The sequence below is a fragment of the Balaenoptera ricei genome, chromosome 13 (assembly GCF_028023285.1).
Source record: "Balaenoptera ricei isolate mBalRic1 chromosome 13, mBalRic1.hap2, whole genome shotgun sequence".
NCBI lineage: Eukaryota > Metazoa > Chordata > Mammalia > Artiodactyla > Balaenopteridae > Balaenoptera > Balaenoptera ricei.
This window is the reverse complement of record NC_082651.1, coordinates 8,253,718-8,277,019: the sequence shown is the minus strand read 5'-3', so window position 1 is coordinate 8,277,019 and position 23,302 is coordinate 8,253,718. Positions and strand designations below refer to the sequence as shown.

The 23,302-nt window shown below is 38.2% G+C and overlaps 1 protein-coding gene across 2 annotated transcripts in view; it reads right to left on the bottom strand.

The window, feature by feature from the left end:
• The window catches only part of AFF3 (ALF transcription elongation factor 3), a 562,822-nt gene that overhangs the window by 195,433 nt on the left and 344,087 nt on the right, over positions 1-23,302 (bottom strand). For both annotated transcript variants that reach the window (XM_059942557.1, XM_059942558.1), the window contains exon 6: positions 2,863-2,943. In XM_059942557.1, the coding sequence (XP_059798540.1) occupies positions 2,863-2,943 (81 nt within the window). The remainder of the gene's footprint in view (positions 1-2,862; positions 2,944-23,302) is intronic.

Below are 23,302 nucleotides of genomic sequence, written 5' to 3'. Positions count from 1 at the left end.
TAATGGAAAGAAAATTCAAACCTTTAAAATATTCAGAAAGCTAGAAAAATAGAAGGAAGTACCCTCAGCTGGACACAGAATAAGAAATTATTATATTTAATAACACATTGGAATCATTCTTATTAAGGGACTTTGGGACATTTTCATCACTTCAAAAAGAAAGCTTTTATCCTTTAGCTGTCACTCCACCCTCTCTCCCTACCCCTAAGCTGTAAGCAACCACTAATCTATTTTCTTTCTCTCTGTATTTGCCTCTTCTGGACATTTCAAATATATGAAATCATATAAAATGTTATCATTTGTGACTGGTCTTTCACCTTTGCTCAGCATATTTTCAAGGTTCATCCATGTTGAATCATGTATCAGTGCTTCATTCCTTTTTATGCCTGCATAATATTTCATTATAAAGATATATCACTTTTGTTTATCTATTCATCAGTTGATGGACATTTGTATTGCTTCCACTTTTTGGCTGTTATGAACAATGCTGCTGTGAACATGTGTGTAAAAGATTTTTTGCAGATGTGTGTTTTCAGTTCTCTTGGGGATATACCTAGGCGTGGAATTGCTGGGTCATACTACAATGCAATGTTTAACCTTTGAGGAAATGTTGAAACTTTTTCGAAGAGGCTGCACCATTTAAGATCCCACCAGCAACTGACATCAGGGTTCCAACTTTTCCACACTCTTGCAAACACTGGGTATTGTCTGTCTTTGATTTTAGCCCTTTAAGTAGGTGTGAAGGAGTACCTCATACTAGTTCTGATCTGCATTTCCTAAATGATAGCAATAGTGTCTTTTCATATGCTTATTAGCTATCTGTAGATCACCTTTGGAGAAATGTCTATTTAAATCCTTTGCCTATTATTCTTAAAACGAGTTCTCTTTCTATTATTGAGTTGTAAGACTTCTTTACTAATTGTGTTTCTATAAATAAAATTTTATTTGAACATAGTCACATTCATTCATTCAGATATTGTCTGCAAAGCCTAAACCATTTACTATCTGATCCTTTAAATAAAAAGTTATTTGACCTCTGACTTAAACAATGAGTTATTGGGAAAGAATGAGATGAATATATCAAAAGAACAGAATAGAAAGAAAACTGTGTATTTATGAGACTTTCAGTTGTTGACGTACGTGGTATTTCAAACCAGTGGGGGGAAGATGGGCTAATTTGTTGATAGTGTTATCATAATTTACTCAACCAATGAAAAGGCTAGAATCCTATGACACACCAATGCAAACAAAAATTTTTTTAAACCTAAAAACAAAAATTATAAAAGAATTACAATAAAATAGAGAACGTTGTTAGAATGTTGGTCCAGGAAAGACCTTTTTTCTCTGACATGAAAATTAAACACTTTGCTAATATAAAAGGTACATAAGTACGGTTGCAAGAAAATAGTTGCATCATATAGAACAGGCAAATGAGTAAGATATAAGGAATTCCTACAAATCATTTTTTTAAAGTGGCAATGGACATGAATGGGCAATTTGCAAAGGAAAAACAGTCAATGCTCAAACTCAGAAATTACTGGAGAAGTGCAAATTAACGAAATAACAGTTTTTCATCCATACTACAGACACAATGAGAAAAAACCAGATAATATTAAACATTGGCAAAAATTCATAAAAAAATACTCTTGAAACATAGTCAAGGGTAAATAAGGCTTCTGATGCCTCCAGCACCCCAGTTCCTGTTCTAGGTGTCTGGACAAGAGACATTGAATAAAAGGGACACACAGAGGCACTTAGAAAAACTGTGTGTTGTAATAGTGTTTGTGTTAACAGCAAACCATTAACAGTCTCAATGTCCATTAAAGGAGCTTGAGCAAATAAATTACAGCAAATTCATACTACGAGATATTTTGCTGCTGCTAAGAAAAAGTAAGAAAATCTCTACATATTCACTTGGGAAGACCTCTAAGGTTAAGGGAAATAAAAACCGACTCTTAGAATGGAATTTACCATTGTGATAATAATGAACAATTATTTCAATAGTTTAGAACGTTGCGATGTTAATATTTAGCAATGATATTTACGTACTGTGTGTATCTGGAAAAAAGTCAACTCTTAGAAAAAGTACTTTTAGTACTATACCATTTAGGATTTTTAAAAAACTGCATAGCACATATGTGTATATAACGCACGGGGAAAATGACTGAAATGGTATACACCAAACTCTTGATAGTAATCAGTGGGTAGGGAAGTAAAATCTGGACAAGGGCATGAGAAACTTTCATATTTTACTTCTTCTATGTGCATAATTTCATCTTTATAATGAATATGTAATTACGTGTTGGTTGGATGGTTAAGAAAAATCGAAACTTATTAGACTCATGTATAATTTAAATATATTTTGTAGCTGATATTTTGTGTATGCTGGTTCTTAGAAAATATGGAAATCATTTTTTTTAAAGTCCTAGAAAATATTTTCAGCTTTATAAAAGATAACCGAGAAATTATATACTTAATGTCCTCAGTTCTAAGACATTGATTTTAAAATACAACATTAATTTAATAACAGCTTTTCAGGAAAAAACAAGACATACAATCACTCTGGGTGTATAAAATGATTGTAAGATGCATTTCAACTTCACAAGTGTTTTTAGATAACATGATAATTGTAATATTCATCATATTTTGCAGGAAGTATGGAAGTGGAGGTAGGTAGGACTGCAAGTTTGATTTCCTCCCTTGGAATGAATAGACCTATGCTTGCAAACTGTTGAAAATCAGATCCATGTGCCTGTAGCAGTAATATTTACAGAGGAAAAGACAATCAAGGGAAAACCCACTGTCCACTAAAAATCTCTGTGTGAGTAAAGCCTATTCAACCTGGGCGACGCAGGATCTCACCTTATTTGGAAATGGAAATTTGCTCGGTTCCACTTTTCCAGGTGCTGGAATAGCTGAAAGTGGTGGAAGCCAGGTCATCTCCTAAAGGGAGGGAAAAACAAACAACATTGTAATACAAAGAGTATTTAAACTCAGTAGCATACAAAGCAGTTTCACAAGTCTGCCTTAATAAGGCATAGACGGGATAAGGAATGAACAAGAGATGAGTAGAAATGAAAGGGATTTTTTTTAAAAAGGATTTAAAACCCACTTTTATAATTTCTTTCCCTAATCTTACCAATTCTTGGTTCAATGGCTATTGCCATCAACCCTTTATACCTTAAAAAGATCTATAAGCCTGTCCTATTTTCATTTCATTTAAGCTCCTAAGTAAAGGGACAACCCAGTAGTAAAAGTTCTATGGGAAATGCCACACAAAGGGAGCTGCTTCCCACAAAATTTACAGGAAGTTTCTGAAGTAATGAACAAAGTACTTTTAACATTAGGGATCATTATTAGAGGGGCTATTTATTTTATTAGAAACTCCTATCAGTGTAAGTTTCCAACAGGTCCCACACATCATTTTGGTCTTCATAAAAATGTCATTCATGGAGAAGTGAAAAAACCAATTACACGTATGAAATAAAGAGAGAGTGCTGTGATTTTTATAACAGTATTAAGAACACAACTTAAGCTCAGCATGTAATACTTCATGTGCTTTTTGACATACACTCTCACTAAACTGTGAGAGAGAGCAAGGTGGGGAGGGGTTTGTTGCATTCACGTCCAGTATTTTTCTCCAGTTCCTTCTCCTGGAAGATACCTGCATTTACTAAATAAGTGTGGAATTAAATCAAATCCATTTCTGATTACCAGGAAAGTGACTTGGAATTACGAATCAGTTCTGAAGCCTATTTCTTGATTCTTTCCATTTCCAAATCTAAGCAAGTACAGAGGCAGGAGTTGATCCACTTTGAGAAAAGTAAGAAATTCTCTCGTTAGGCGAAGACAATTTCTGACTTCCCTTGGTTGTGGGGCGAGAGGTTGAAAAGGGATTCTGTGAGGTGTCTGAAGGGAGAGTTTCTTGAGGCTGCTCTTGTGCCTTCTTTTCTTGAGTAACTCTTCCCCCAGCACCAGAGAGAGCGTGGACCCACACGGAGAGCAAGGACAGTGTGTGTTCAAACCCAACGGGGAAGGATTTACTGACCCTATATCACCTCTCACCTACCGTGACACATGTGCCATTGGGTGGTCAAACTCCTAGGCACTCGAGGTGTCCCTTCTCCATCCTGATGTTACCAAGGTTTCTCCAATGGAAAGCAAAGGAAGAACCAGTGTCCCTTTATGACCCTCGCTCCTCTGCTCCCCAAGTACCTGCCTGTTCTGTCCTGTATCTGTCCCTGTTATCTTGTTCCTTCATCTGGTACATAGTCCTTAAAAGGACGCTAAGCAGCACTGCTGAATTTGTGTCCAGGAAGACAGGGGGTGCTCAGTACGTTTTTGAATTAGTATCTCTGCAATGTCTCTACCTTTCTTTCTGGTTACCTGAACTACCACCCTAATCAAACCTTCATTATTTTTAACCAGAGGACATTAATGGTTTCTTTTCTTTATTTTTTAAATTTTATTTTATTTATTTATTGTTTTATACAGCAGGTTCTTATTAGTTATCTATTTTATACATATTAGTGTATATATGTCTCCCACCACCACTTTCCACCCTTGGTGTCCATATGCTTCGTTCTCTACATCTGTGTCTCTATTTCTGCCTTGCAAACCGGTTCACATCTGTACCACTTTTCTAGATTCTACATATATGTGTTAATATACGATATTTGTTTCTCTCTTTCTGACTTACTTCACTCTATATGACAGTCCCTAGGTCCATCCGCAACTCTACAAAAGACCCAATTTCATCCCTTTTTATGGCTGAGTAATATTCCATTGTATATATGTACCACATCTTCTTTATCCATTCATCTGTTGATGGGCATTTAGGTTGCTTCCATGATCTGGCTATTGTAAATAGTGCTGCAGTGAACACTGGGGTGCATGTGTCTTTTTGAATTATGGTTTTCTCTGGGTGTATGCCCAGTAGTGGGACTGCTGGGTCATATGGTAATTCTATTTTTTGTTTAAGGAACATCCATACTGTTCTCCATAGTGGCTGCATCAATTTACATTCCCACCAACAGTGCAAGAGGGTTCCCTCTTCTCCACACCCACTCCAGTATTTGTTGTTTGTAGATTTTCTTATGATGCCCATTCTAGCCGGTGTGAGGTGATACTTCACTGTAGTTTTGATTGGCACTTCTCTATTAATTAGTGATGTTCAGCAGCTTTTCATGTGCCTCTTGGCCATCTGTATGTCTCCTTTGGAGAAATGTCTATTTAGGTCGTAGGCCCATTTTTTGATTGGGTTGTTTTTTAATATTGAGCTGCATAAGCTGTTTACATATTTTGGAGATTAACCCTTTCTTGATTTGTTTGCAAACATTTTCTCCCATTCTTAGGGTTGTCTTTTCATCTTGTTTATAGTTTCCTTTGCTGTGCAAAAGCTTTGAAGTTTCATTAGGTCCCATTTGTTTATTTTTGTTTTTATTTCCATTACTCTAGGAGGTGGGTCAAAGAAGATCTTGGTGTGACTTATGTCAAAGAGTGTTCTTCCTTTGTTTTCTTCTAAGAGTTTTATAGTGTTCCGTCTTACATTTAGGTCTTTAATCCATTTTGAGTTTATTTTTGTGTATGGTGTTAGGGAGTGTTCTAATTTCATTCTTTTACATGTAGCTGACCAGTTTTCCCAGCACCACTTATTGAAGAGACTGTCTTTTCTCCATTGTGTATCCTTGCCTCCTTTGTCATAGATTACTTGACCACAGGTGCGTGGGTTTATCTCTGGGTTTTCTATCCTGTTCCATTGATCTATATTTCTATTTTTGTGCCAGTACCATACTGTCTTGATTACTGTAGCTTTGTAGTATAGTCTGAAGGCAGGGAGTCTGATTCTTCCAGCTCCATTTTTTTCCCTCGAGATTGCTTTGGCTATTCGGGGTCCTCTGTGTCTCCATACAAATTTTAAGATCTTTTGTTCTAGTTCTGTAAAAAGTGCCATTGGTAATTTGATAGGGATTACACTGAATCTGTAGATTGCTTTGGGCAGTATAGTCATTTTCACAATATTGATTCTTCCAATCCAAGAACATGGTATATCTCTCCAGCTGTTTGTGTCATCTTTGATTTCTCTCATCAGTGTCGTATAGTTTCCTGAGTACAGGTCTTTTACCTCCTTAGGTAGGGTTATTCCTAAGTATTTTATTCCTTTTGTTGCAATGGGGAATGGGATTGTTTTCTTAATTTCTCTTTCTGATCTTTCGTTGTTAGTGCATAGGAATGCAAGAGATTTCTGTGCATTAATTTTGTATCCTGCAACTTTACCATATTCATTGATTAGTTCTAGTAGTTTCTGGTGGAATCTTTAGGATTATCAATGTATAGTACCATGTCATCTGCAAACAGTGACAGTTTCACTTCTTCTTTTCCAATTTGTATTCCTTTTATTTCTTTTTCTTCTCTGATTGCCATGGTTAGGACTTGCAAAACTATGTTGAATAACAGTGGTGAAAGTGGACATCCTTGTCTTCTTCCTGATCTGAGAGGAAATGTTTTCAGTTTTCCACCACTGAGAATGATGTTTGCTGTGGGTTTGTCATATACGGCCTTTATTATGTGGAGGTAGGTTCTCTCTATGCTCACTTTCTGGAGAGTTTTTTATCATAAATGGGTGTTGAATTTTGTCAAAATCTTTTTCTGCATCTATTGAGATGACCACATGGTTTTTATTCTTCTATTTGTTATTATGATGTATCACATTGATTGATTTGCATATATTGAAGAATCCTTGCATCCCTGGGATAAATCCCACTTGATCATGGTGTGTGATCCTTTTAATGTGTTGTTGGATTCTGTCTGCTAGTATTTTGTTGAGGATTTTTGCATCTATATTCATCAGTGATATTGGTCTGTAATTTTCTTTTTTTCTACTATCTTTGTCTTGTTTTGGTATCAGGGTGATGGTGGTCTCATAGAATGAGTTTGGGAGTGTTCCTTCCTCTGCAAGTTTTTGGAAGAGTTTGAGAAGGATGGGTGTTAGCTCTTCTCTAAATGTTTGATAGAATTCACTTGTGAAGCCATCTGGTCCTGGACTTTTGTTGGTTGGAAGATTTTTAATCACTGTTTCAACTTCATTAATTGTGATTGGTCTGTTCATATTTTCTATTTCTTCCTGGTTCAGTCTTAGAAGGTAATACCTTTCTAAGAATGTGTCCACTTTTTCCAGGTTGTCCATTTTACTGGCATAGAGTTGCTTGTAGTAGTCTCTTACGATGCTTTGTATTTCTGTGGTGTCTGTTGTAACTTCTCCTTTTTCATTTCTAATTTTATTGATTTAAGTCCTCGCCCTCTTTTTTTTGATGAGTCTAGCTAAAGGTTTATCAATTTTGTTTATCTTCTCAAAGAACTAGCTTGTAGTTTTATTGATCTTTGCTATTGTTTTCTTTGTTTCTATTTCATTTATTTCTGCTCTGATCTTTATGATTTCTTTCCTTCTACTAACTTTGGGTTTTGTTTGTTCTTCTTTCTCTAGTTGCTTTAGGTGTAAGGTTAGAATGTTTATTTGAGATTTCTCTTGTTTCTTGAGGTAGGATTGTATTGCTATAAACTTTGCTCTCAGAACTGCTTTTGCTGCATCCCATAGGTTTTGGATCATCGTGTTTTCATTGTCACTTGTCTCTACACATTTTTTTACTTCCTCTTTGATTTCTTCAGTGGTCTCTTGGTTATTTAGTAACATATTGTTTAGCCTCCGTGTATTTATGTTTTTTACATTTTTCCCCTGTAACTGATTTCTAATCTCACAGTGCTGTGGATGGAAAACATGCTTGATTGATTTCAATTTTCTTAAATTTACCGAGGCTTGATTTGTGACCCAAGATGTGATCTATCCTGGAGAATGTTCTGTGTGCACTTGAGAAGAAAGTGTAGTCTGCTGTTTTCGGATGGAATGTCCTATAAATATTAATTAAATATATCTGATCTATTGTGTCATTTAAAGCTTGTGTTTCCTGATTAATTTTCTGTCTGCATGATCTGACCAGTGGTGTAAGTGAGGTGTTAAAGTCCCCCACTATTATTGTGTTACTATCAATTTCCTCTTTTATAGCTGTTAGCATTTGCCTTATGTACTGAGGTGCTCCTATGTTGGGTGCAGATATATTTAACATCGTTATATCTTCTTCTTGGATTGATCCATTGATCATATGTAGTGTCCTTCCTTGTCTCTTGTAACATTCTTTACTTTAAAGTCTATTTTATCTGATATGAGTATTGCTTCTCCAGCTTCCTTTGATTTCCACTGGCATGGAATATCTTTTTCAATCCCCTCACTTTCAGTCTGTATGTGTCCCTAGGTCTGAAATGGGTGTCTTGTAGACAGCATATATACGGGTCTTGTTTCTGTATGCACTCACAGTGAGCCTGTGTCTTTTGGTTGGAGCAGTTAATCCATTCATATTTAAGGTAATTATCGATATGTATGTTCCTATGACCAATTTCTTAATTGTTTTGGGTTTGTTTTTGTAGGTCCTTTTCTTCTCTTGTGTTTCCCACTTAGAGAAGCTCCTTTAGCATTTGTTGTAGAGCTGGTTTGGTGGTGCTGAATTCTCTTAGCTTTTGCTTGTCTGTTAAGCTTTTGATTTCTCCGTCGAATCTGAATGAGATCCTTACTGGGTAGAGTAATCTTGGTTGTAGGTTTTTCCCTTTCATCACTTTAAATATATCGTGCCACTCCCTTCTGGCTTGTAGAGTTTCTGCTGAGAAATCAGCTGTTAATCTTATGGGACTTCCCTTGTATGTTATTTGTCGTTTCCCCTTGCTGCTTTTAATAATTTTCCTTTGTCTTTAATTTTTGTCAGTTTGATTACTATGTGTGTCTGTCTGTTTCTCTTTGGGTTTATCCTGCCTGGGACTCTCTGCACTTCCTGGACTTGGGTGCCTATTTCCTTTCTCATGTTAGGGAAGTTTTCAACTATAATCTCTTCAAATATTTTCTCAGGTCCTTTCTCTCTCTCTTCTCCTTCTGGGACCCCTATATGAGAATGTTGGTGAGTTTAATGTTGTCCCAGAAGTCTCATAGGCTGTCCTCATTTTTTTTCATTCTTTTTTTCTTTATTCTGTCCCACGGCAGTGAATTCCACCATTCTTTCTTCCAGATCGCTTATCCGTTCTTCTGCCTCAGTTATTCTGCTATTGATTACTTTTAGTGTATTTTTCATTTCAGTTATTGTATTGGTCATCTCTGTTTGTTTGTTCTTTAATTCTTCTAGGTGTTTGTTCTTTAATTCTTCCAGGTGTTTGTTCTTTAGTTCTTCTACATCCTTGTTAAACATTTCTTTTTTTTTTTTTAAATAAATTATTTATTTATTTATTTATTTATTTTTGGCTGCATTGGGTCTTCATTGCTGTGCGCGGGCTTTCTCTAGTTGTGTTGAGCGGAGGATACTCTTTGCTGCGGTGCACGGGCTTCTCATTGCAGTGGCTTCTTTTGTTGTGGAGCACGGGCTCTAGGCATGTGGGCTTCAGTCATTGTGGCATTCAGGTGCAGTAGTTGTGGTTTGCGGGCTCTAGAGTGCAGGCTCAGTAGTTGTGGTGCACGAGCTTAGTTGCCCCGTGGCATGTGGGATCTTCCCAGACCAGGGATCGAACCCATGTCCCCTGCATTGGCAGGTGGATTATTAACCCTTGCATCACCAGAGAAGTCCGTGCTAAACATTTCTTGCACCTTCTCGATCTTTGCCTCCATTCTTTTTCTGAGGTCCTGGATCATCTTCACTATCATTATTCTAAATTCTTTTTCTGGAAGGTTGCCCATCTCCACTTCATTTAGTTGTTTTTCTGGGGTTTTATCTTGTTCCTTTATCTGGTACATAGTCCTCTGCCTTTTCATTTTGTCTATTTTTCTGTGAATGTGGTTTTCGTTCCATAGGCTGCAGCACCGTAGTTCTTCTTGCTTCTGCTGTCTACCCTCTGGTGGATGAGGCTATCTAAGAGGTTTGTGCAAGCTTCCTGATGGGAGGACTGGTGGTGCATAGAGCTGGGTGTTGTTCCGGTGGGCAGAGCTCAGTAAAACTTTAATCCGCTTGTCTGCAGATTGGTGGGGCTGGGTTCCCTCCCTGTTGGTTGTTTGGCTTGAGGCGACCCAGCACTGGCGCCTCCAGGCTCTTTGGTGGGGCTAATGGCAGACTCTGGGGGGGCTCACGCCAAGGAGTACTTCCCAGAACTTCTGCTCCCAGTGTCCTTGTCCCTGTGGTGAGCCACAGCCGCCCCCTGCCTCTGCAGCAGTCCCTCCAACACTAGCAGGTAGGTCCAACACTAGCAGGTATGGGGTCACTGCTCCTTCCCCTGGGACCTGATGTGCACACTACTTTGTGTGTGCCCTCCAAGAGTGGAGTCTCTGTTTCCCCCAGTCCTGTTGATGTCCTGCAATAAAATCCCGCTAGCCTTCAAAGTCTGATTCTCTAGGAATTCCTCCTCCTGTTGCCGGACCCCCAGGTTGGGAAGCCTGACGTGGGGCTCAGAACCTTCACTCCAGTTGGTGGACTTCTGTGGTATAAGTGTTCTCCAGTTTGTGAGTCACCCACCCAACAGTCATGGGATTTGATTTGATTGTGATTGTGCCCCTCCTACCATCTCACTGTGGCTTCTCCTTTGTCTTTGGATGTGGCGTATCTCTTTTGGTGAGTTCCAGTGTCTTCCTGTCAATGATTGTTCAGCAGTTAGTTGTGATTCCAGTGCTCTCGCAAGCGGGAGTGAGCACACGTCCTTGTACCTCGCCATCTTGAACCCATCTCCTCACGTTAATGGTTTCTGATGGTTCTCTTTTTTCCATTATTAATAAATCCTACACATCCCTTCCAACTTAATTCTCCTTAAGTGCAGATCCAAACAAAAAGCTCCCCTGCTCTACAATCTTCATATACCATCACGTACACAGCAATAACGATGGTGATGATGCCACTGGTTGTGTTTTATGGTTTTCAGAGTACTAGTTCCACACAAGTTTTCTCACTGACACCCAACCCTTAATGTGATTATTATCATCTCCATATTGCAGGTGAGGAAGTCAAAACTCAAAAAGATTAACTGCCACCACTGATACTTGCACAATCTATCGTGTTAGTACCAGTCCGGTATTCGTTTTTTACTCTACTGCATTCAAGACCTTCTACAACAAGGTCCTAGTTTTCAGCCTTGTGCCTTTTTGTTAAACTACACACACTACATGTAAGAGAAACTACCATCTCTGCTTTTACTTACAGCATCCCCTTTGTGTGTGAATGCCCTATCACCATGTGCCTTTTGGATTTCTAGCCATCCATGAAGGCTCATCTCAAATATCACATCTGTCTTGAAGCCTCTGCTGATTCCCCTTCTATTCCAATATGATATGAGAGCTCCCTTTTCATCCTCCTCCAAGGCACTTTCTTTTCCTTTCTTTTTCACAGTAACTGTTACATTCCTTTTTGTGTTGTAGTTTTATGAGTATATACCTCAATCTGCATTCAACCATTTCCTCCTCTTCTGATACCCTTCCCCCAATGTAGAATAAAAATCATGCTTAGGAATCCTAATAATCTCTTTCAAGAACAGTCCTCTAAAGAAGGACTGAACATTTCTTCCAAGAGGGATACTGTCTACTCATCTTTGTGTAGACTAAATAAAGCACCTTGCCCAAAATTAACTTGTTGAATTGAACTGAACGCCTATATTTCAATGCAAAATTGCTTGCTAACATTACTTTAATTATAGCTAAGTATTTCCAGGTGATTTTTCCATCTAATGAGTACTATTAAATACACAAAGGAATAGTAAAGACAGCTCGCTTAAAACAATTAAATCTATTAAAATTTCCCAAAACATAAGAATTATTTACAGCAACCATTTAAATATATTTGTTTTTATTTACTGTGCAATGAGTTTTTAAGACTGATTATTCATCGTATTAAAATTCTCTATTAGGGTTACATGGGAAAATTAAGGGAAAATAGACAATTTTTATTTCCTCTTCCATCACTTACTAGCTCAGTGAGCTTAGGTAAGTCACGTCTTCAGCCAATTGTAGTGATTTCAAACCAAAGACTCCGGAATCAATCAGATCTCAGTTTGTGGCATCATCTCTGAACCAGAGGAAATGTAGGTGTTAACTATATCATGGTTTAATCATGAGGACTAAATGATTAAATGAGAGCTCATATATATGAGCATGGTTCCCTTGCGTTTAATCATTCAATAAAAACCAGCTGATTAATACCAAGCTGATTTTCAGAATTCTCTCTAAAATGAGAAATAGAATTTCTCTCTGTGTTTCAGATGTTGGGAATCTGAGATGACAGAGTATCTGGGAAAGTGTTTTTATAAAAGAATGAAGTATTGTGCAAATGTAATCTGTAATTAAGCTAGTAATAATTAATACAAACTATATATTACTAAAACTGAAAATTATTTAAAGAGACTATTATGATTCTTAAGTATGATTTGTACTTTATCCTGGAAAAGACGTCCTTAAGTTTTCTCATCAGAGCAGATCTCTGACATAATAATAGCAGTCAGTGAGGGAAGATCTGATTTTTAAAAACGTATTTAATTTGTACCTTATTTCTGGCAGTGATTTAAAATAAAAGCAAAGGTAAAATTTTTCATAGCTGCTAAAACTTCACTTAGTTTGCTTCGGATTATTTTCTTCACAGGGAAAGGATGCTATGTCATTGCTAGGCCATGGATCCCACACCACCGCATCCACTGGTCCCCGCCCCCATCAGTGCTCCTGACCACCTAACCTCAACCATCCCCTCATCACTGCTTTGCTCCTCTTCCCTCCACTCGGCTGTCCTTTACCCACTTCCTGGACCACAGGTAAGACAGGAAGAGAAATATAATGTTTGAAGCTAATTACTCCAAAGTCTGGGTAGCTACCTTCTGATCTCGTAAACTCCCCTGCCACTGCTTGGATCTGTCTGCCTTTCTTTCTTTTTGATTTTCTTGTCACTTAGAAATGAGGGCACATCCTATTTCCCAGCACTGGGAGGTCCTCAGTTTTGAGTCTACATTCCTTAGCCAACTGACAGGATTAAGAATCTAAAAAAATGATACAAATGAACTTATTTACAAAACAGAAACAGACTCATAGACATAGAAAACAAACTTATGGTTACCAAAGGGAAGAGAGGGGGAGAGGGACAAATCAGGAGCTTGGGATTAGCAGATACACACTCCTATATATTTATCAATAAAATAAACAACAGGGACCTACTGTATAGCACAGGGAACTGTATTCAATATTTTGTAATAACCTGTAATGGAAAAGACTCTGAAAAAGAATATATATATATATATATATATATATATATATATATAGATGTACAACTGAATCACTTGGTGAATCACACCTGAAACACAACATTGTAAATCAACTATAATTCAGTAAAAAAAAAAAAAGAATCCATACATCTGTCTTAACACAGCCTTACTGTGTTAAGCTCCCTAAGCAAATGTCTAGTTACTCAAGGGACATATTTCAGAGTATCTTCTTATTTCTTAAATAGACTTAAAATGCCAAGTCTTTTTATAGTAAATACACTCACTTTTGTCCTAAATGAAAGAACAGATAAGGTTAAATGATAGGGGTAAAGAATACTGTCTTTCATTAACTGTCCAGCTTTCTCTCTCCTCCATATACCATCTTCAGAAGGCCACGGGGTACACGAGCCTGTTTCCATTTTCCTGTCTATTGAACAGCAAGACTGACCACAAGCCCCAAGAATCCACAGCTTCAAGGTGAGCAGACTCTTGTGTCCTCATTTTGCACCCCACCTCCACCCCGTGTAGCTACCCACTTGCTCTGATGTCACCTGCATCAGCCTGTCTCAGGACAAACAGCCGGAGGATTATGGTATCCATTCACTGAGCACCGTAGCTCTTTGTTAACAAAAAAGAGAAGAAACAAAAATTGAATTTTAGCCTGAAATCTAATCTTAGAGTTCAAAACATGCAGTTATGAAGAGCTGCAAAGTATACTGAGTTTGCAAAAAGATGAAACCAGAACAAATTTAAACTGTATGCTAACTTTCCTATTAGATTCAGTGAATAGAAAAACACTTCCCCTGGTCTCTCTCCCTGGCTACCATATCCCCAGTGCATTCTACCTTGGTCACAGCCACAGAGGGGTTTTATCTGAAACAGCTACCATGCTACGTGGCTTCCAGTGACCCTGCTCCGAACACTAAGGATGCTCTGTCATAGGGCGCCATCAAGGACCACTGCAGTGTTACTGGTCTGTTACGTTCCTATTACATTCCTCCTCCAAAACCAATGGCTTTGCTTCCTGCCCTGCCCGAGATTTTCCTGTCCTGACATCGTTCAGTTTTCCTTTCATGGGATTCCAGCTTCACTTACTTCTTCATTTTTTCTCACCCCCGGCCTCTCTCTGAATCAGGTCACTGACCAGTGCTGTCCTCAGCGAAGGGTGCCCACCCCCCTTCTCCCTTTCCCACAATTTGTGTCACTTTAATGTTTACAGGCTACCTGGGGCTGTGAGTTTTCATTTTATGGGTTACTGGTATTAGATTATAAATTTTTTGACCCCTACTAGATGATAACCTCTTTGAGGGAAGGGATCGTGTCTTATAACTCTCTCGTAACTCCTCAAAGGCCTACACAATGGGTAAAATAATAGGATCATTTAATCATTCATTTAATCTCTCTGGGATTCTCTTTTCTTGCCTGTAAAATGATGGCGACAATAAATTATACTTGTCCCACCAAACACATACGACTGCTGCCAGGATGGAGAGAGATTAAATTACTTCCTTCTCTCTCTCAGCAATGTCTCCACAACCACTGCCAACTCGGGGTCCACCTCCACTGGCCTGGCCCATGACCACAGTAAACTCCAGAATGCTCTGTGCTCAGAAACTCTTTTCAAAATAAAACACTGAATTAATCCTGTCAAGTGCAAAACGCCAGAGTTGATTATTATGTGTGGCAGTGGCGACTGCAGATCAGAGCATTATTTTATTTTCGGTTTCCATCTCAGAACCATCACTCAGCACTGTAGTTCTTTCACACGTATTGTTCATGTTATGACACTCCTATCAGATAAATGTCGCCAACAACAGAACGTGGTAATTTTTATTACACTGCATATCCTTTCAAGGCTGGAAGCTAACAGGAGCACCGTATCTGGCGAAAGGAAAACACTCCTGCAGGCCTGTACCTGGGAGGCAGAGTACCGGCTCTCGGGCGAGATAAAGTGGGAGAAAAATACTCCTCCCCTGACAGAACCAGAAAGTACATTCTAACTGTCAATCCGCTCCCGGACTATAAACACAGACTCCAGGTCAGACTTGAAGCCTAGGCAGACTTGGGCTTAGAACAAGGAGGTCACAGTCAAAATGTCTAATTTGGCCCCTAAATCCACAAAAATGTAAAAACATCCTCATTCTGTTACTACAGTAGAGGGACCTACACTTTGAAAATAATAGTAAGTATAGTGCATTCACAACCATTGATGGAAAGCTTTTGGAAAAACAGTAGCTGCTGAAAAATAAAAATATTTTCTTCACTAAGATTTTTTAAAACCTATTTTTCCTTTTTTAAAAAAAATTATTTTATTGAAGTATAGTTGATTTACAGTGTTATGTTAATTTCTGCCATGCAGCGAAGTGATTCAGTTACACATATACATACATTCTTTTTCATATACTTTTCCACTATGGTTTATCACAGGATATTGAATGTAGTTCCCTGTGCTCTACATAGGACCCTGTTGTTTATCCATTCTCTATATAATAGTTTGGCATCTGCTAATCCCAAACTCCCAATCCATCCCTCCCCCTACTCTCCTTCCCCTTTGGCAACCACAAGTCTGTTCTCTATGTCTGTGACTCCGTAAAAACCTATTTTTCTTAGTAACGCTTAGGCTGCTATAATTAAAAACATGCAAATAACCAATGGAAATCTGTAAAAATAGGGTTACCCAAAATCACAATGAAATCTTGTTTCTTTAACTGAAAACCCAGGCATATGTCCAATCTCAACTAAAATTGGCCTGAGAAGGGGATTCCCAGTTGCTGTATGTGTATTTTCTGGTCGCACGCATCCCGCTGGGTGAGAGAATCTCTGATTGGAACACTGACTACTCTAATTCACTGCAACACCCAAGCTGTTTAACTTGTCGCTCTCCTCCCTCTGCTCTCAATGAGGTTAATCACCAATGGATACAATGGAGGGTGCACCACATAGGTAAAGATGACTGGAATCAAACCGAGAAGCAGCTTTCAAATCAGGTTTTGCAGACTGGAGAACACACGCATCAGACAACAATACGACTCCAGGGGCTTACGGCAGGAAGGCAAGCATTGGGTGCTGACAAATACAAAGCAAACCTTCAAACCAGAAACTCCAAGGTCACCTTAAGACCTGTGCTGCCCATTCGCTCCTACAAATCGTCCGTACGATTTCCAGTTCTCACAAAGCTGAGGCCGTGCTGTGTCTGGCCTTTCCTTATTTCCCTCACGTTGTAAAGAGTGTGATTCATTGTAAGGAAATCAGTCCCATTTGCTGGAGACCCGGGCCTCTCACCTCCCTGACTTCAGTGGTCCCTGCAAACTCTGGACTCTTCATGGAAAGGATAAGATCCTTGACTTAAGTCGATATAACTGTCACTCTTAAAAAAATTATCTCATGCTGGATTTCTTCATTTTGGACTTTTCTGAAGACTTCTTGTTCTGGATGCAGTGTTGTTGTTTTCTAGTTTTCTTTAGGAGAAGGAAGATGGACGTGATCTGTCTTATTCTCTTGTCCCTCTGTGTTAAGTGCTTTCCCTCTTCTATCTATGTACTTGGGACCTTTTGGAACAATAAAAACCACACATTTCTAAGATTCATTTTAAATGAAGCTTATTCATTTAAAATGAATATATTTAAAGTGTACTATCATTCCCATGCTTTAATTTGGGGATTTTTTTCTAGAACAGAACGTTGTATTAAAATGTTAAAAGTAGTGGAATCTACACTGGGTTCTCAGAATGTAAAGGAGATGGTTTTGATGTTGAGGGTACAGCTGCAGGGACTTAATGACTCTTGTTAAACCCAGGTGACAACTTCACCCCTGAATTCCTTCTGCAACACACAGGCACCTGCTAGTTTCCTACACTCCTACAAACCCCATGCTCCCGATAAGAAGCACTCATTGGTCTAATCTTAAATTTTAAAAGATGCTTTAAAGAAAAGACTAAAGCATTTGAGGGGCATTAAGAGGTTTTCCCAAATTCTGAATCTTGGGCTGGTATTTTCCCGTATCATTTCTGAGAATAAATCATGCTAAGTCTACATTTACAAGAAGTGAGTCAAATTTCTGACCAGCTTGTAAAAAAGGTCATGTTATTAATGATGCCACTGTCACCTTATTTCTGATCTACACAACACCTCTTAGTGGTAGTGCAAACACTCAGAAATTTGCCCTGGTAAAGACATAAAGGTTGTAATTAATCTTTGAACTAGCTGTGGTTTGCAATAATCACTGCTCTTTCATAGGCATCTAAGGGGAAAGATGCTATAATTTGGGACAGAAAGGAAGACTATGGAGGCTAGAAGGAGTGGAGGTCATAATTACATTCTTGGCCATGCTTTCCACTTAACACATTACTGAACTGCTTTCCACACACAGACAACCTGGAAATGTGCATTTGATGAAACCCATGTTTCAATTACAGGGAAGCAGAATGGTGGAACAGAACAGGCTTGGAGTTGGAGTTTAATACTGGCCAACTTTGCCTAATACTGGCCCTGCCATGAACCAGCAGAATGACCTTGGGCAAGTTTCCTTTTCTGACTATTGGTGTCCTCATCTGTAAACTGGTGTTAATAATCCTATCTCGCAGGATTACTGAAAGGGTTAGCGATAAATACACAAGGTACCTAGCATAGGGTCTGGCACAAAGTAGGTGCTCCATAGAAGGTGATTATTGCTGTGTCACTACCTTTATAATTAGTGTTCCAGCTTTTGGCTTGGACCTTGTGAAAAGAGGGGATGAATACAGAAGACATTTATGAGTTTGTTGTTTAATCTGTTTCACTCAGTGAATTACTTAATATTTAACTGGTTAATTATTCATAGTCAAATAGAAGGCATAATGAAAGTGTGCTTATTAAACAATAATGTGCTTCCCTAATGCCCTTTGCCACTAAAGCATCATGCATACAGAGGGAAGGGGGGATGCTATCTCAGTGTCTGGTATTTTTCCTAAATGGAACAATTACGAGTAAGCAGGATGCATCCTCTTTCCAAAAGCTGGTTTTGGGTCCCAAAGAGTTTAGATGCTTTGCCTTTGTGCCTACAGACTTCTCCCGGGGCAACAGCGAGGGCCGTCTAGCTGGTACGCTGGCCTGAGAGCTCATCTCAGATGAGCTGAAGGAGGCAATGGGGAAATGGGACGTAAAGGAGGAAAGCTACTGTGTTAGCATCCAGGCAGGGCACACAGCAAGGTAGGCCAGCATGGACATAAACAGACCCTGAAAGCCACTGGGGCTGAGACAAAAGTCCCTGGTGTGGCAGGATTTCTGGTTCACCAGAAGGAATGAAAGTCTCAGCTTCTGTGCTGCTGTGGACCCAACCCTGCTGAAGGCACACATCTTTCTCTCCTTCAAGCCCTTTCCCAGCTAACTTCCTTCTGGATACAAGGTTTCTGTCTATTAAGTTTACCCAAATATTTCTTCTCAGTTTGAGAGGTGATTTATAAATCACTGGATGGCACTGCTCAAGTCCAGCCAGATGTTTCCCAGTCTTAAGGATGAATATGAAAAGCAGGATGACTTTATAGGAGATGGAAAATGTCTACTGAAGTACTCCAGATATGGACAGCCAAATCCAGAGGCTGGAGGAAAGCTGGTTAGCCCTGGAGAAATCTTTTTTTTTTTTTAACCATGAGGTTAAAATATCCTTAAAGAGGAGAAGCAAAAGATTAAAATGTTTTCCCTCAAAACTTCACAGGTCTTCAAGAAAAGAGGAGTTAGGGTCAAAATAATATATACTTTTTAAAGGCTGCATAGACCATTGCATTGCCTGGAAGTACTATAGTTTAATCAAGTGATGGAGAATTAAGTTGTGGCTATTTTTTCATTACCACTACCATGCTTCAGCAAAAATCCTTGTACATTGATTTTCTTTATGGTTCTGAATTTCCTCCATAGGATTAACCCCTGGTATAGAATTTCTTAGTCAAATGGTATTAAGTATTTTAAATTTTAATATAATGTCAAATTGTTCTCCAAAAATGGTCTATTAATTTACATCTCTCCAACAGAATATAAGAGTCCCTGTTCCTAAACACCTTTACTAATACTCTTTTTAAAAATCATATTTGAAGTGGATTCTGGACCAATATGGTGACACAGGAGCCTCCTGAACTTCTGTCCTCTCATGGACTCACTGAATATACACTACACATGGAGTAATTTCCTTTGAGAGAAATTCAGAAACTAGATGAGTGACTCCTACACATCAGCCAAGAGAGAAAATGCCCGTATCAAAATAGGTGGGAAAGGCTGAGACACACTGCTGCCATAAAGCCCACCCCTGGCATAGCACCACAGACTTGGGAAGGAGCTCCCCAACTCCCAGCTTCTCCTTGAGAGTGAACCATTTGGACCACAGACCACACATCTAGCACTCCAACTTTTAAGGATGCCACCTGAGGGATAGGCCCCCAAATCACGCAGCTATGATAACCAGTGGGGCTTGTATTCATGAGTCCCACAGGACTACAGAAAATAGGACTACAGAAGCAGTTGTTAAGAAGCACAGGAACACTCCCATGGCTACACACCTGGCTCAGTGCAGAGGCAGCAGGTAAAAACACCCAGTTTCACGTTTCTCCCCGGAAGGGGTTCAACTGCATACTTTCCCAGTTGCTGCCAGAGAGTCCAGTTTCTGATCAGCTTGCATCTAGGTACTATAAATCTCCCCTTTGGGACACTGACAGGTGTTGGCACACTCCCAACTACTGGGAGCCACTAAAAACAAAGACAGCAGCTTGGACAATCACAAAGATTTGAAAGATAACCAGGAGCTTCACCCAGGCTGATTGATGAGGTTCATCTACACAAGACAAGTCTGTCAAGACTGAGAGAAGTGGCTCTTCTATCTAGTGTGCAGAAATCAACAAAGGATGCATCAGAAAACAAAGACACATGGGAATACGTTCCAAACAAAAGAACAAGCTATTGATAAATCTCCAGAAACCAATGTTAATGAAAGAGGATTTACCCAACAGACAGTTCAAAATAACAGTCATAAAGATGCTCACCGAGGTTAGATCAGTGCATGAACAAAGTGAATATTTCAATAGAGAGACAGCAAATATTAAAAAGTATGAAAGAGAAATCAGAGACCTGAAGAATGTAATAACTGAACTGAAAAGTGCAATAGAGGGATTCAAAAACAGACTAGATCAAATGGAAGAAAGGATCAGTGAACTAGAAGAAAGGGCAGTGGAATTCATCCAATAAGAGGAGGAAAAAGAAAAAAAAGATTGAAAAAAAAGTGAAGATAGCTTAAGGAAGTTATGGGACACCATCAAATAGAACAATATGTGCATTGTGGGGGTCCCAAGAGGAGAGGAAAGAGAGAAAGAGGCAGAAAGCTTATTCAGAGAAATAATGGCTGAAAACTTCCCAAACCTGGGGAAAGAAACAGACATCCAGATCCAGGAATCCCAAACAGTACCAAATAAGATGAATCTAAAGAGACTCATACTGAGATGCATTATAATTAAATTGTCAAAAGTTGAGGACAAGGAGAGAATCTTAAAAGCAGCAAGAGAAAAGCAACTCGTTATGCACAAGGGAACCCTTATAGGACTATGAGCAGATTTTTTCAGCAGAAACCTTGCAGTCTAGAAGGGAGTAGGATGATACCCAAGAATAGTCTACCCAGCCAGGCTGTCCTTCAGAACGGAAGGAAATATAAAAAGTTTTCCAGTCAAACAAAAGCTGAAGGAGTTTATTACCACTAGATCAGCCTTACAACAAATGTTAAAGGGACTTCTATGAGCTGAAGTAAAAGGATGAAAATTACAATAGTAACAAAAAACACATGAAAGTATAAAAGTGACTGGTAAGGGTAAATACATAGTTAAATTTGTAATTCTCTAATATTATAATGATGGTGGGTATTAAAATGGTGATAAATTACTTATAACTCTAGTACAAAGGTTGAAAGACAAAATTACTTAAAATAACTATAATTAGTTAATGGATATACAATATAAAAAGATTTAACTTGTGACATCAAAAACATAAAATGTGGGAGAGGGAGTGTAAAAATGTAGAGCTTTTGTATGCGTTCTAAGTTAAGATGTTATCAGCTTAAAATAGACTGTTATACCTATAAGATGTTTTGTATAAGCCTCATGGTAACCACAAAGCAAAAACCTATAGTAGAAGCAAAAACAATAAAGGAATCAAAGCATATCATTACAGAAACTCTTCAAATCACAAAGGACGAGAGCAAGAGAGGAAACAAGGAAAAAAGGAACTAAAAAACAGCCAGAAAACAGTGGAGCAAATTGCAACAGTAAGTCCATACCTATCAATAATTATTTTAAATGTAAATGGACTAAATTCTCAAATCAAAAGACAGAGATTGACTGAATGGATAAAAAAACAAACCCAACTGTACGCTACCTACAAGACACTCACTTCAGCTTTAAGGACACACAGGCTAAAAGTAAAGAGATGGAAAAAGGTATTCCACACAAACAAAAACTAAAAGAAAGCAGGGTTAAATACACTTAGGTCAGACAAAATAGATGTTAACCAAAAATGTTAACAAGAGACAAAGAAGCTCATTACATAATGATGAAGGAATCAATTCATCAAGAGGATATGGCTTCACTGGTGAATTCTACCAGATATTTAAAGAAAAATTAGTATGAATCCTTCTCAAACTTTTCCAAAAACCTGAAGAAGACACACTTCCAGACTCATTTTACGAGGCCAGCATTACCCTGATAACAAAACCAGACACGGACATCACAAGAAAACTACAGGCTGATAGCCCTGATTAACATAGATGCAAAAGTCTTCAACAAATACTAGCAAACTGAACTCAACAGCACATTAAAAGGATCATATACCATAATCAAGTGGGATTTATTCCAGGGATGCAAGGATGATTCAACAAACACAAATTAATAAATGTGCTATATGATGTTAACAAAATGAAGGATAAAAACTATATGATCATCTTAATAGATGCAGAAAAATGCATTTAACAAAATTCAACATCCATTTATGATAAAAACTCTCAATAAATTGGGTATAGAAGACTTTACCTCAACATAATAAAGGCCAGATATGAGAAGCCCTCACCTAACATCATGTTCAATGGTGAAAGACTGAAGGCTTTTCTCTAAGATCATGAACAAGAAAATGGTGCCTACTCCAGCCCCTTTTGTTCAGCACAGTACTGGAAGTCCTACCCAGAGCAGTTAGGCTAGAAAAAGGGGAAAAAAGCACCTAAATTGCAAAGGAAAAAGTAAAATTATCTCTGTTTGCAGATGACATGGTATTATATATAGAAAACACTCAAGACTCCATCAAAAATATGTTAGAACTAATCAATGAATTCAGTAAAATTGAATACAAAATCAGTATATACAAATCAGTTGCATTTCCATACAGTAATGGCAAACTATTAGAAACAGAAATTAAGAAAATAATTCTATTTACAATGGCATCAAATAGAATGTATTACTTAGGAATAAATTTAACCAAGGAAGTAAAAGATCTGTATACTGAAAACTCTAAAACAGCGATGAAAGAAATTGAAGACACAAATAAATGGAAAGATATCCTGTGTTCATGGACTGTAAGAATTAATTTGTTAAAATATCCATATTATGCTATCAATGCAATCCCTATCAAAATTCCAATGGCATTTTTCAGAGATAGAATAAAGCAATTGCAAAATTTGTACAGAATCACAAATGACCCTGAATAGCCAAAGCAATTGTAAGAAAGATGATCAAAGCCAGAGGTATCACACTTCCTGATTTCAAACTATATTCCAAAGCCGTGGTAATTAAAACAGTATGGTACTGGCATTAAGAACAGACAGAGATCATTGGAATAGAATTAGAGCTCAGTATTAAACCCTGAGGCTTATATTGCCAATTAATTTTTGAGAAAGGAGCCAAGAATATACCATGAGAAAAGAATAGTATCTTTAAGAAATGGTGCTGGGAAAACTGAATATCCACTTGCAAACAAATGAAACTGGTCCCCTATCTTCATCATATGAAGTATCAAGTCAAAATGGATTAAAGATTTGAAGGTAAGATCTGATACTA